Source organism: Gastrolobium bilobum, unplaced genomic scaffold (assembly GCF_033153095.1).
Source record: "Gastrolobium bilobum isolate Gb01-03AN ecotype WA unplaced genomic scaffold, APGP_CSIRO_Gbil_v1 utg2195, whole genome shotgun sequence".
NCBI lineage: Eukaryota > Viridiplantae > Streptophyta > Magnoliopsida > Fabales > Fabaceae > Gastrolobium > Gastrolobium bilobum.
In genome coordinates this window covers 1,110,664-1,124,832 of record NW_026895782.1, presented here as the reverse complement: position 1 = coordinate 1,124,832, position 14,169 = coordinate 1,110,664, and the positions used below count along the sequence as shown (strand labels likewise).

General features: G+C 33.7%; 2 protein-coding genes across 3 annotated transcripts; both read left to right on the top strand.

The window, feature by feature from the left end:
* Nucleotides 1–3,708: 3,708 nt before the first annotated feature.
* Nucleotides 3,709–7,132, top strand: LOC133295842 (transcription factor bHLH110-like). Its single transcript, XM_061494702.1, has 7 exons — nt 3,709–3,817; nt 4,150–4,840; nt 5,522–5,653; nt 6,008–6,073; nt 6,468–6,533; nt 6,734–6,793; nt 6,980–7,132. Exons 2-7 carry the CDS (start codon nt 4,256–4,258, stop codon nt 7,130–7,132), a joined length of 1,062 nt encoding a protein of 353 aa, XP_061350686.1. The 5' UTR covers nt 3,709–3,817; nt 4,150–4,255.
* Nucleotides 7,133–9,591: 2,459 nt separating this feature from the next.
* On the top strand, nt 9,592–13,816 carry LOC133295857 (bifunctional nuclease 1-like). 2 transcript variants are annotated; one of them, XM_061494721.1, is made up of 10 exons: nt 9,592–10,253; nt 10,415–10,585; nt 10,714–10,763; nt 10,932–10,988; nt 11,128–11,193; nt 11,331–11,405; nt 11,685–11,803; nt 11,970–12,061; nt 13,345–13,399; nt 13,562–13,816. In XM_061494721.1, the coding sequence occupies exons 1-10, from the start codon at nt 9,950–9,952 to the stop codon at nt 13,575–13,577; spliced, it is 1,005 nt and encodes a 334-aa protein (XP_061350705.1). In that variant the 5' UTR covers nt 9,592–9,949; the 3' UTR covers nt 13,578–13,816. The 2 variants fall into 2 exon arrangements, 1 of the variants encoding a protein (XP_061350705.1); XR_009749418.1 differs by lacking the exon at nt 13,562–13,816 and having other exon boundaries at nt 11,936–12,061; nt 13,345–13,400.
* The last annotated feature ends 353 nt before the right edge of the window (nt 13,817–14,169 follow it).

Sequence of the window (14,169 nt, the reverse complement as noted above, 5' to 3'; positions counted from 1 at the left end):
TGTTTGCTTTGTGCTCTTCCTGATTCTACATTTGGCTGTGAGTCGTGGCTGAGAAACAAATTTTTTTTGTTGATTAAACAAGCACGAAAAGTAGAAAAGGTCAAATTGACCAAATTAAAGTTGCTGCTCCTATTCCTGCGTTGAACGTACTTTTTTTGTTTGTTTTAGATTTGATTTTTCTTGATACGGGGACGAAAGGAAGAAAATTATACAGTTATAATAGGTTTCTACAGGTCGGGGTTGTATCGTGTCTAATCCGACGCGAATACAAAATTATTCAATCTGCACACGATAAGTATTTGTTTAAGTGTTAACAATTTAAACTTGGACACAATCGGTCGTGCCACACGAAAAATTTGGGACTTTGATTTTTTTTTCTTAGAAAAATTGAATATAATAAGAAAATCTAAAAATTCCAACATATGTTTTGATATATTGTGTCGCGGGTCAACCTTCATTTCACGATACAATTTATATATGCTCATGTGAAGTTATCAAAATAAATTTTAAAGCAATATCATTTTGAAATTGCAGGAGATAATTTTATTTCCTGTGATATGATAAACTTTTTTTCCTAGAATTAAATGGCATCGGTAAAAATGTTTTCTTTTTGATTCCTGCATATCTCTAGTCTTTTATTCATAGATTATCTATTAGTATTAGGATTGACTTCTGTTAAAATTAAACTTATGGCATGGTAGTTCGTAATCACGAAAGAATTAATTTCACACAAAAGTTTAAAATATTACGTGAAGGTCTTTTCAATGATTATATATATATATATATATATATATATATATATATATATATATATATATATCTATAACATGACTCTTCATACGAGTGCTCACCAGGCTTGAAGGACGGATAATGTACAAGCTCACCTAGCTACCTGTACTAAGAAACTATACAAGACTTAATTATTTATTAATTAAATGGGGATGATGAGGATCAAACCTGTGACACCGAGGCTCTAATACCATGTAAAGAACTAATTCAATCCAAAAATTTAACCTGTTAGGAGAAGTTACATTAATGGTTATATATATATATATATATATATAGGGGCATGATATTCTTACACTGGTGTAAGAGTTAGAAGTCTTACACTTAATCTTGACCATTGATCCACTTGTATCCAACGGCTCATATTACTAAAAAATTTGACCCCTTAGATATAAATGGGATCAGTGGACAAGATTAAGAGTGTAACTTACACTGGTGTAAAATGATCCTAACCCAAATATATATATATATATATATATATATATATATATTTATATATATATATATAGGTAGGATCATTTGACATCAGTGTCAAATTTGAATTTTGACACCTCATCTAGGAGCCATTAGATCAAAAAAGATCAACGACTCTGATTTGTAAGCATGTGACACCATTGATCTTTTTTGATCTAATGGCTCCTAGATGAGGTGTCAAAATTCAAATTTGACACTGGTGTCAAATGATCCTACCTCGTATATATATATAAGATATTCCAATATGTTCATTGTTTCACAACTAGTCCAATTCGGGGCAGATCTCGGAATTAAGTCTTTAAACCTCTCCCAAATATAATACTAGAGAGAATCGAACATGTGCTCTCACCCTCACTTACTAAGTTCTCTGGTGCCAACTAAATTACCATCATTTTGTGGTTTTATACTTCTCTAAGAATTTATATGTGCTTAAAGAAAAAGATGAAAATTCTTACGGCTTAATTCTTACATAACTTTAGCTTGACTCATTTAAAATATATACTAGAGACTTTTAAATAGATTATATTAGATAATAAACTAACATAAAATATTATGTTTAAAAACGAATTTGGCTCTTTTAAAACAGGGATTAATATTTTTCTTGTCACAATAAATAAAATTATATCCGTTTTGGGATTTAATATTAAAAATAAAGACTATTTTGGTAAGATTTATAATACAATAAGAAAATAAAATTTCTAAAATAACCCTTTTTTATCATAAACCTCAAAACGATGTCGTTTTGTATGGTAGGAAATAACTTTATCTTCTGAAATAAGAGAAAAAAATTTCCATTTAAAATAAGTACTACACTTTTAAGGATAAATATAAAAGGATAACCATTAATTAGAAAATGGATTACTGAATTAAAAACGTCCGTTTAACTCAAAATATGAATCGAAAACCTATAGAAATGACCATCATGTCCCGCATGCTGTAAGCAATGGCAAGCAGGGTCAGAGTTGTGGGGAGCACCCGACCCAATTATAAGGATTCTGATTGCGAATTGCGCAGCCGGTAAGGAAAAGCAAACGCTAAGGTCCGATAATAAGGATTGCCAATTGCAAATGTTTAAACCTTCTTTTCACCTTTTTTTTTTTCATGTTACTTTATGGTCCAAGTTCTATTGACAAATTAATTTATTGTAGTCATACCAAGTCAAAAAAGGTCAAGGGCACTACGCAACTGGTCGATACGACCTAATTGTAATTAATTATAAACTATTTTAAATATAAAATAAAATAATCCAAACACAAATGAATAATTTTTCATTTTCACTTCTACCTCTTCATTTTATTATCTTACCAAAATAATTGTACCCTGATGCTTGTAAGCATGATTGGTGTTACGAAAGTATCAGGTGGGGAAAAAGCACAAAATTATACTGTGTCAATCTATATTTAGTTAAGATCATATATAGGGTTTTTCACTTCTGCAGTGATGACAAATGAAATTTTTTGCAGCAAATATATTTACAACAGGAGCTGAATACAAATTCTGATATTTAAAAAAAAGAAGAAAAAAAAGCCAAAATTCACATATAGATCCTGACTTTCTATGTATTGTTGCAAATTTTTTCATCTGCAGCAAAATAAGAAGTATATTTGCCTCATATATATATATATATATATAGCTATATCAAATTTTACTTCAAAATCAAGACTACTTGTGAGCGTTTGAATCATGTGATGATGAGGTTAATTAAATTGAGTGATGTTGGAGTTGGTTGCTTAGAACAAGCGATAACAAATTCATGAAACACCACGTAGCGCCATATATATATATATAGATATATAAGGGGCGTGGACATGAGGGGTACTGTAAAGAAAGAATGAGAGACAGTGCGAGCGTGGCTGCTATCATTTCAAATAGCAGTGTGCTTTCTTGAAAGCCTTGGGATCGAAGGGAAGGGATTTTTAATCATAAGTAGGGAGAATTTGTAATATCAGAGATGATAAATCGCACTTAGTTGAAAGAGTGAGCACAAACAAAAAAAGAAAAGTGGGTGAAGAGATAAAGGACAAAATTAATTATTTATTTATACACTCAAAGCTGCAAGAGGGAAAAAGGGAAGGAAAAAAGTGAAGTTGGCAAATAATTTTAAAGTCAGAGATAGAAAGAGAGAGGGAGAGAGAGAGAGAGAGAGAGAGAGAGAGGGGTATGCAGGGTATGGAGATGAAATATAGTATCATGATATCTCTTCCTTCCTTTTCAAGGATACTTTAGTGAGATGAAAACATGAAAGAGTAAAGAGGAAAACTGAGAAAAAGTTGGGAAAAGCAGCGAGGTATGTGGGTGTCACCTGGAACTGTGTTCCTTTGAATACAGTGGCATAGATTCCGTTCGCCAAAGCTTGCTCTACTTAATTTTAATCACTAACCACTCATCTTGGGATTTTCAATCTTCCTTTCCCTTTTAACACCATATAATAATTTTTTTTCATTATGGAATCTAACCATCTCCATCACCTCCAAGACCAAACTCCTCCGCCTGATGAGCCTTCTTCCTATGGAGTTGTGGGCAGTAGCACCCATTCTTGGACCCCAAATATCACTTTGTAAGTCCCTTCTATACCTAATTCAATATTATTCTTCTTATTACACTTCACTCAATTAATTATCCAGTTTTTTCTTCCCCTGTTTATTAAAGGATTCTACTCATTCCACATGTATATATATATATACATAAATAAACTGACAATGAAATGATCATTTATTGTTGTAATTCTACCATCTTTTATGTGTTTGGAACTTGTATATAAATTTGTACTAGACTAGGGCTTTGTCTTCTCTTCTTTCCCATGAGTAAGAAAGCTAGCTAGCTTTCGTATTCAAAGTAAAATAAATATATAGAATCGTTTTCTAATCCTCCTGTTTACATTATTAATAGGAATGCAGGTAACTTCAACCCAAACCTCCAAGAAGGTAATCCAATATCAAGAACATTAACGCACAGGAACGATATTCGGGTCCCTCAACGACCTCTAAACGGTTCTATGATCCAAGATTTAGGTTATCATCACTGGACAAGTACTGATGCAGAAAGGTGCTTAGAGTTTTCGAAGATTAAGGAAGAGAACTCGGTTGATTTCCCCAAATTCAGTGAAATGCTAAACAGACCTTCGAGCATGGAAGGCTATCAACTTGCTTGTACTACTTCCACAACAAACAATCAGATGAAGAATATTGAGCACAAAGATATGAATGCTCTCAATGAGAAGCTCTTGTTCAAGACCCTTCTTTCCGGAGACTTGTACTCCTCTACTAGTGCTCAAAATTATCCTAATTTTGGTGGTACTAGCATGCCAAGTAGAGGAAATTTCAGCCAGATTTACCCAAGTATAAATATCTCAAACTTGAATCAGTCAACCACTTACAATTCCACAGAAATTTCAAGGTCGACCTTGGATATGAACACGCAGTCTTTAGATCTATTAACCACAGCAAGATCATACAGTGAGGGTTTGAGCCAGCATTCACAAGATCATGATGGTCTTGGTAGATTTCCTGACAACGTTTCTTTTCATCTTCATCAAATGCAGCTCTCCAATGACAGGTCCTCGTGTGGTAACTCTAGTAATGTAAGTATTTCTTCCTTCTCCTAATTTTCATTTATATCTTTGGAAAATTTAAGATCTCAAATTCACAACCATTCTCACTCTTGACTCATCGTTTATTTAGCTAGTGGCGTCAGCAGCATATTCCGCACCCCCTAGTTAAATTATAGCCCAGTTATAACTTTTAATTGAATGGACAGATATGATTTCAATTCTTTGTTATTCACTGTGATATCTTAAACAGCTTCTAATTCAAAAAAAATAAAAATAGTCTGTTGAGTATTTTTTATCCCAAGTATATATATATATATATTTGCATGTGTACATTCGCAAGTGGTATTCAATTTTTTTATACTACTTATTTTATCTACAAAACTACATGAATAATCTAATGAATATACTAATTGATGAAATTTGACCAGCAAGCGGATAAGTTTTTGAAAAAAAAAAAAAGTAGATACGCTTTACAGTAATTTTTTTTTTATTAATTTGTGGCAACGAGAAACAGCCTTCTCTTTTTTGCCACATTAGAGACATACTCCTTAGCTTTAAACATGGTACAGTATCTTTAATCAGAATTTATCTTCTTTTTCTTTTCTTTTGCCTTCTTTCTTACTTTCTTTTTTCCTGTTGAAAAAGATCCGGTCACTTAAATTATGAATAGACTAGTCTTTACTCTTTTCGTTTTTCTTGCATATGCCATAGCCATCACATTTCACCAATGGGACGGCAGAAACAAAGAGACCCTGCACTTTGATGGAGTCAAAGACTTCTCAATCTCAAACAGCATCAAAGAAATCACGATTGGAATCACGCCCTTCATGCCCACCCTTTAAGGTGCCACTTATTTTTCAATTTTTATGTATAAAAAGAGGAAAACAATAACCAATGGATATATGCAATCATCTGGAATCCACAATTCTAAATATTATATTCCTGACCGTACGTTTATGAACTGGTAAAATTAGCTAACCTACAATGTTCTTGGTACATATATGTTCAAAGTTTCCTTTGCAATTTATTGTTCACAACATATATATACTTAAAATATTATAACAATATACATGGTTTGCGTATCCATTTTAAACTTTAATTATATATATCGTATATAGAAGTGGTGCAGGTTGCACTGACTTTAGTTGAGATTATAAGCTTTTGCATTAATTTTTTTGTTCGAAATTAACCCTTCAGGTTAGAAAAGAGAAATTGGGTGATAGGATTGCGGCTCTTCAGCAGTTGGTGGCTCCTTTTGGCAAGGTACAGTACTTCCACAATTAATCATTAGTACATACGTATTTAAGTTGTTATAGCTAGGTTGCGTTACTTTCAAATGATATGTTTGACTAATGGGACCTGAACAACACACACTATTTATGAAAAATAAATAAATTAAAATTGATCTTCCAGTGCATAAATTCATAAATTATATCTAGTGGTAATGAGTTTTTGTATGCACAAGGTGTTGTTATATAACATTACTCATTGATATATGCATCAATGTCATCAGTGGCGGAGTCACGTTGGCATTGACTGATTTTCAAAAATAATTGGCTTTCTATTTATAAAACTATGAAAATAATAGAAATTATGAAAATAAGTGCTTTCTCCTATATGAAACTGTAATATTCAATATGAATGTGGAATGTTGCAGACAGACACAGCATCCGTACTCATGGAGGCTATTGGATACATTAAATTCCTTCAAGGTCAAGTCGAGGTACTTATATTTTCCACTCTCTGACAATGATCCCCTTTTGACTTAGGAATATTACCCATATTATTCCTTGATTCTTATACCAAGTTAGCCCTAAAAGCTAGGTGTAGGGTTTCAATTGACTAATAAAGCTAGCTAGCATCCTAGCTGATTGTATTTGCCCATTGAATTGATTCTTACAAATTAAAGTCTTCATCTTACAGACACTGAGCGTTCCTTACATGAAGTCATCGCAGAACCAGACCAACAGAGTAATGCAAGGGGTAAGGGTTCTATTAATTATTATCATAGAATACAACATATGCACGTGGACATGCATGAACACATTCTCGTTTAGCATGCTTTAATGAAAGAATATGAGACCAAAACATATATACGCTCTAAAAGCATACTGCTTATTCAGCACATGGTTGTCATTGAAATTGCATGCCTCGTGTTCATAATGTCAGGGTTCAGCCATAGGCGCCGACGCAAATGGGGAACCAAAGCAAGATCTTAGAAGCCGAGGCCTCTGTCTCGTGCCATTGTCGTGTATGTCGTACATAGCAGGTGATGGGGGAAATGAGGTGTGGCAACAACCAAACTTCGGTGGAGCTACCTAGTAGCACCTTATTTGAATTAAAATCAAATGAAAGTTGACCATCATGATCTAAGTAAGGGAAAAAAAGAGATAAAGAAATACAATATCCTGATGGGCTGTCATAAATTCTAAGCTCATGTTTGTTAGGACTGAAAAAACAAATCCCCATTTTATCTGTGTTTAATGGAGCAAACTTGGTCTTCCTTCAACAGAGTCAAGGATAGCCAAGTTTTATCCATTAAAACACATCTTGTACCATTAATTTATAAGTACTTTTCCCGAGCTATTGTTTATTTAGGGCTAACATGATTTTGAGCTTAATTTCTTGGCGTGCATGCTTATCAAGTTTATTTATTAAAATGAATTCTTACTTCAAAAAGAAAAGCAAGGGATTCTAATCATTAATGTAAAAATCAAAGGTTCATATTACGATAAAACACATGTAAATACTAATAACAAATCATAGAATTGTTTGAGTTTATTTCTTAAATTTTTACAAGAGCTTATTTTTTCCTCTAAAACGAATCTTGTTCAATTGGGCCGGGAGGTGATATCATCATTCATACTTGTGAAGGAAATGATTGTTCTCATGGGCTGCCATGGATAATCTTCTTGGGAGTAGGCCTGCACTCCCATCAGCAATGGGTAACTTGGTTTTGACGGATCTCATGGCAGTTTTATTTATTAAAATCTCTTGCCTTTCTTCTGTTGTACCAGAAATATATATATATATATATATTTTATTGTAGAGTTATTTTATAATTTAAACTTCTTATTACACTAAAATAGTTTTAAGCCATTAGTGTATAAGATCATAAGTTTAAGTATCAATATAATTTCATTATAATAAAAAAAATTGTTTTATATTGAAATTGTTATTTTATTAACACTTCATTAAAAAATCTTAACTTTTTTAAAATTTCTATCGTAATCAAATTTATTTTTAATGCTGCGATACAATATTAATTAGCATAAGAAACTTTAATAAAAATATTAAAAGTGCATCCATATTTTATTCATTTTTTTTTTTTAGAAACTTGAAATTAATTTTATGTTATCATTTTTGTAAGGCGAATTCCTACGCTCACTTGTCTTCTCATTTTACGGAAGACTTCAGCAGATTCTATTTTCCTCACACGATATTTTATACGTACAGACAGTTACATTGTTTAATAACAAAAGCTCATAATAATAATACTAAAAAAAGAAAGAGAAGAAGCTCATAATAAAGCCTTATCCATATCATAGGACATGTGTTTGTGCACGTGGCTCTGTTGCGTAATCTTGATTAAGTTGGACGCCTGCAATGCTGTACCATCAATGACGCCACGTCATGTTTGTCAGGCTGGCCGAGGCTTTAATATGATGAAAAGACGTAAATGCCCTTACGTGTCCCACCAAATATCTTCGTTATTATCTTGGTAATTACGTAATTATGAAATTCATTGGTGGCCAGTGCTTGATTAAAAACTTAATTAATTACGGTTACTTTCTGTTTTTTATTTTTTTGTCATCTGTTGTGGAATGGAAAACATACATATCGTGTGGAAGCAAACAATGCATTCACAAAGCGGAGAAAAGGATAACGTTACCATGCCTTGTCTTTTCTTTTTCTTAGTTTCGAGGTAGTTAAAATTTTGATTTAACTTTACAAAAAAAAAAAAAAAAATTTGATTTAAATTTGTAATTTTATGATTTTATGATTTTTTCCAATCAAAATGATTTTATTAAAATTTCAAACGCTTTTACAATTTTGTTACGTTAAGATTTTATGATTTATAATTTTTTATTCTCCTTCTAATTTTAATCAAAATTTCAATTTTAACTACCATGTCTCAACTTTTCAGTTTATTATTGTTCAGTTGTAAGTCACATTATACACGCTTTGAAAATTGCAAGGTAAGTCGTAAATTGGCCTTCAAAAAGTTTTTTTTTTTTTTTTTTTTACTTTCTTATCGAACTCAACTAAGGACAACTATAAAATTAAAGTTTTATATCTATCATTTAACATGACCATAATAACTTTTTTACACACACAATATTTTGTGGGACTCGCAATTTTTAAAATAAAAAAAAACTCCGGCACGCAAAACGAATTTCTATAACATAACACAATCATTTTTCCTACGACATAACTTTTATAAAATTTATAAAATTAAGTTAAGTTTTTTAAACTTTGTTATGTGAGTAATATTTCATTAGTTTTAAACGCACATCTTCTATTTTTATCACGTCTATTCACACTAACAAATCATTGGAATTATAATATAAAACAATGACATAACACAAAATGGATAACTCTAACCTCAGGGTTACTTAGATGGAATGATACTATAGTTCCAAGGTGGTGGTGGTGGTGAGGTGAGGGGTATAAGAGTGATTTCACTTTTATTATGTGACGCTGATAATGATGATGATCATTCAACGTGGATTTAAATATCTTGGTCACACAACACTCACACTACCAAACATGTCCCTGTTAATCTCTCTTTATCTTATCACTAATTTCTCATTTCGTTTCCTTCTTACTTTGTACATCACTGTTAATATACCTTCTCAGTTCTCTTCCTTCTTTTTATTTTCAGATCTCGATTTTCCTTTTCAATTTCTACATGATCTTTTAATATGCACCGATAATAAAAAAAATAAAAAAATTCCCGATTGAACCCGGCAGTCGGTGAAATCATAAGCGAGTTTTTTCATGCTTGTTGCGGTGATCGGTGACTGACTCTGATTCTTCAAGGTGCGATTTTGGTTTTGAATTAATCCATTTTCTGTGAACCAAAATAATCAATAATTTGAGAGAGGTCGCGTTATTGGTGTAGTAGGTTTTGGGAATATGGTAGATAGAATGGGTTCTCTGAAAGGACAAGTTGTTTGCCTCACTGTTCTTGCTAAAGTAGGAGGGTTATGCAGTGTCCCTATGACTGGACCAATGAACTACGCTAGGTGTATTAGAAGTGAATTTTGGGGACTCAGTGCTACCAAAGCTAAGGCCAGTGTCCTTTCTTGCCATATAAACATGAGAAAGTGCAAGGCTGTGAATTGCAGTTTCAACTCACCCTCAAATGGCGGTGGAAGTATGGCTGAAAATTTTAATGAAAAAGATGAAGATTTTGTTAACTCCAGTGTTGTTGAAGCTGGTATGTTTGTTTAGCTACTAAATTTTTTTGATTGATTATACTCTGCCTGAGTTAGTAATTAGTATGATTAAATATAACTATGTAGTGCATTGTTTCTTGATGGCAAACATTGTTTCCTCCCTGTGAAAATTGATTTGTTCTTCTCTGATTTTGCTGTTTAGTTGAGGTGAAAAGTGGAGCAGATGGTTTCCTGATCAAAATGAGGGATGGTAGACACTTGCGATGCATCCATAACAACCCCCACGGAGGACTTCTTCCAGATTATGCACCACATCCTGCTATTGTGTTGAAGATTGAGGATGGGACTGGTCTACTTCTCCCCATAATTGTTTGTATGTCTTTTACCCTCCTCGTGTGTATTGTAATTTGTATCATATGAGCTTACTTCCTGGATCTTACATCTGATTTTGGTAATTATATATCATTCCCATTGTAAATTAGTGGTTCATCTTTATTTCAGTGGACATGCCAAGCGCATTATTGATGGCAGCAGTACGCAATGTTCAAATAGTATGTCTTCTTTGTCAATTAAATTTCATTAAATTAACCTCACACTTATCCTGATACTTACTGTTCCTAGTTCTTCCTGGATGATTATTAGTTATATTTTGGATCCAGAACGATTCTGCTTTTGTGCAACATATCTCATGGATACTAACTACTTGGTTGCTGGATCAGGCTAGACCTACTATGTATCAAGTTGTGAAGGAGATGATTGACAAGATGGGCTATGAAGTATGATTTTGTTTATCTTTGAAATGTTTAAACACTCCAAATCCTGCTCTCACCCCTAATATTGATTATACTGTGATCTTTAGTTCAGGCTCTCATAATAATATTAATAATCAAATGATATAATTTCCTGCCTATGCAGGTCAAACTTGTCAGAGTTACTAAGAGAGTTCAGGAGGCATATTTTGCTCAGTTATATCTTTCCAAGGCATTTACTAACTTTACACACTTCCACTCCTCCTACTCACCCCCACACCCCCCCACCCCCCAAAAAATAAATAAATAGTAATAATAATAAAACCGCCCAAAAGTGTTATATGACAGTATGACTTATATTTGGTATAGGTTGGAAATGAGGCAGAATGTATTAGCTTTGATCTTCGACCTTCAGATGCTATCAACATTGCAGTGAGATGCAAGGTAATATTTGTAAATTCAATCATATGAATTCATTATCACATGAAGTGTACTACATTCTCCTATTGCTTTGATTGGTTGTTGATTTGTGTCTTGGTTGATGTTAGAATAATCAGGTGCTTCCTGGAGAAAATTATTTGACATTTTTATTTTTGAAAAAAGCATAATTGTTGAGCCAAGTTTCATATGCCTTGAATTCACTGTTGGAATGTTTTGGCAAATGTTGCCAATTGTTGATCCTGGATGTTTATCAGAGATTTAACTGTTCCACCAATGCTTTAGGTGCCGATACAAGTCAACAAGTATTTGGCATACAGTGATGGAATGAGAGTAATTGAATCAGGCAAACTTTCAACACAGTCCCCTGGATCAGATGGCCCATTATTTACTGAACTAGACCGGTAGGTTTTTGAAGAAGATACATTATAAGGCAACATGGCTTGTCTGTACATGCATAATATCTTTTCTTGACATTCTTTTTTTTTAAAAAGAAAATATTGGAATCTGTCTCATTACTAGCACTTTGTCCATAGTGAAAGACAAGTATTAAAAGTGACAGAGTTGCAGGCCAAGTGGTAAGCCTTGTGCTGAAACCAAGGAGTTCAATCTTCTGCACAACATGTTGAAAGCTGTTGTAGAAGAGCGCTATCAAGATGCTGGTAATTATTTAATTTCTTTTTTTTTCTTTAATTTATTTGTTGAGTTTTTGGTTTTGGAACCTTTTTTTTTCATTATATTGTGCATGATGTGTGACCAAAGTTCTTTGGATGTCATGTATATGATACCTGAATCATTAATGACTTTGACCCTAGTCTAGGGGACTAGTTTGATATTGTCACCTGTTGGAATATTCAAGTATGATGAGTCCCACAATCTCCCCCCCAAGTGTGACACCCACAATTGGTATGCTCCCCCTCAACCGAGTACTTAGGCCCAAAGTACTCAACTCGCTCCCTAGCCAAACACGAGGCTAGCCCGAGTCAAACAAATATTCAAGTATGATGAGTCCCACAATCTCCCCCTCAAGTGTGACACCCACAATTGGTATGCTCCCCCCTCAACCGAGTTCCTAGGCCCAAAGTACTCAACTCGCTCCCTAGCCAAACAATAGGCTAGCCCGAGTCAAACCCGCTTCCTAGCCAAACACCACACAACCTGGCTCTGACACCCACAAGTATGATGAATCCCACAATCTCCCACTCAAGTGTGGCACCCACAATTGGTATGCTTCCCCTCAATCGAGTACTTAGGCCTAAAGTACTCAACAAGCTTCCTAGCCAAACATCAGGCTAGCCCAAGTCAAATCTGGTTCTGATACCATTGATAAGCGGGTCCGAGAGGAGCCCATGGCGGGAGACCACCACCAATAGGCTAAGGCTACACCAACCATAGCAAATGGGTCCGACACCATGTCTCAATCCAAAACCTTAAGGCATTGGGTTCATGGGTTCATCCACTTATATCCACTTCACTTAGCCCATTACCAACCAATGTGAGACTCATCATACTTGAATATCCCAACATCACCCTTACTAATTGTAGCAGTCAGCTTGTAATTTTTTCACTTCGATCACCTTTATAAAATTTACCTGGTGTCATCACTTGAAATCAAAATGAATTGGCAGTTTAATATGCATATACCCTAACATTAATAGGGGTATAAAACTAGCAATACATAAGGTCACTAAAATTATTATAGCCAGTCATCAGCAGATGTTGCTGCTAGGTGTTTATGGGCTTCATTTTTATTATTTTCCTATCTTTTTGTAGCTTAACATGTTCAGGGAATCCAGTTCATTTATGTAGTAAAGTGATTTTTCTACTGGTACATGCATTGAATTGGGATGTGGGTTTTGCATGATTACATTTCTTGTCTGCAGTATATTTTCTACTTCCTCTGATGTTACTACTTTTACATCTCATTTTTCTGATGCAACTTCAGCTTTATGGAGGGATAAACTTAATCAACTTAGGGCTGGAAAAAACGTGAATAACAGGTATAAAAGCTTATTTCATATGACCAATTGACAATGTCTGATGCTGTATCATAACTAATCTCTAGCTGGAGTCATTTTACTCCAACTGGGAACCTTCTTCCGGTCTCTTTTCTCTTCTTTTGAAAGCTTTATATGAAGTTGACAACTTTTGTTCTGTTGCAGATCCTGGACACTATAAATTGTATATAGCAATCCAACATTAGAATGTCAATGGGAATTGGTAGAGCCGATACCTGTCTTGTCTTTTCCCTTCTTCCGCTTATGTATACGCTTAATACGTTTGTGAATATTTGTATATATATCTAAACATTAATGCTAATGCATCATCAGAACTTTATCATGCTTTTCCGCTATTTGATTCAATCCTCTATGAGCTGTTAATTTGTAGTGTTGGTTTCATTGGACTCGGCATGCTGCTAATGGTTGTGTTGTGTTTCAGGGTTTGGACAAATATATGGGATGGTTGAATAAAACAAATATATTATTCAGTTTCCTGATCTTTTTACGTCCGCCTCTTTTTTTTTTGCACGGAGATTTACATTTAGTGAATTTCTCGAACTTCTTCAACGCATAACTCAATGAGTGACCGAAGAACTTTTTTGAGGGATTATTTGGTCCTTAATTATAAAATTAGGGTTTTATAAAAGTGATCTCCCAGAAAGAGTGAGTTTGTTATGTTATAGAAATTTATTTTTCATGCCTCAATTTTTTTTTTTTTTGGTTTCAAAAAATATGGGCCTTATAAAATGTTGTATTTGTAGGAAATTGTT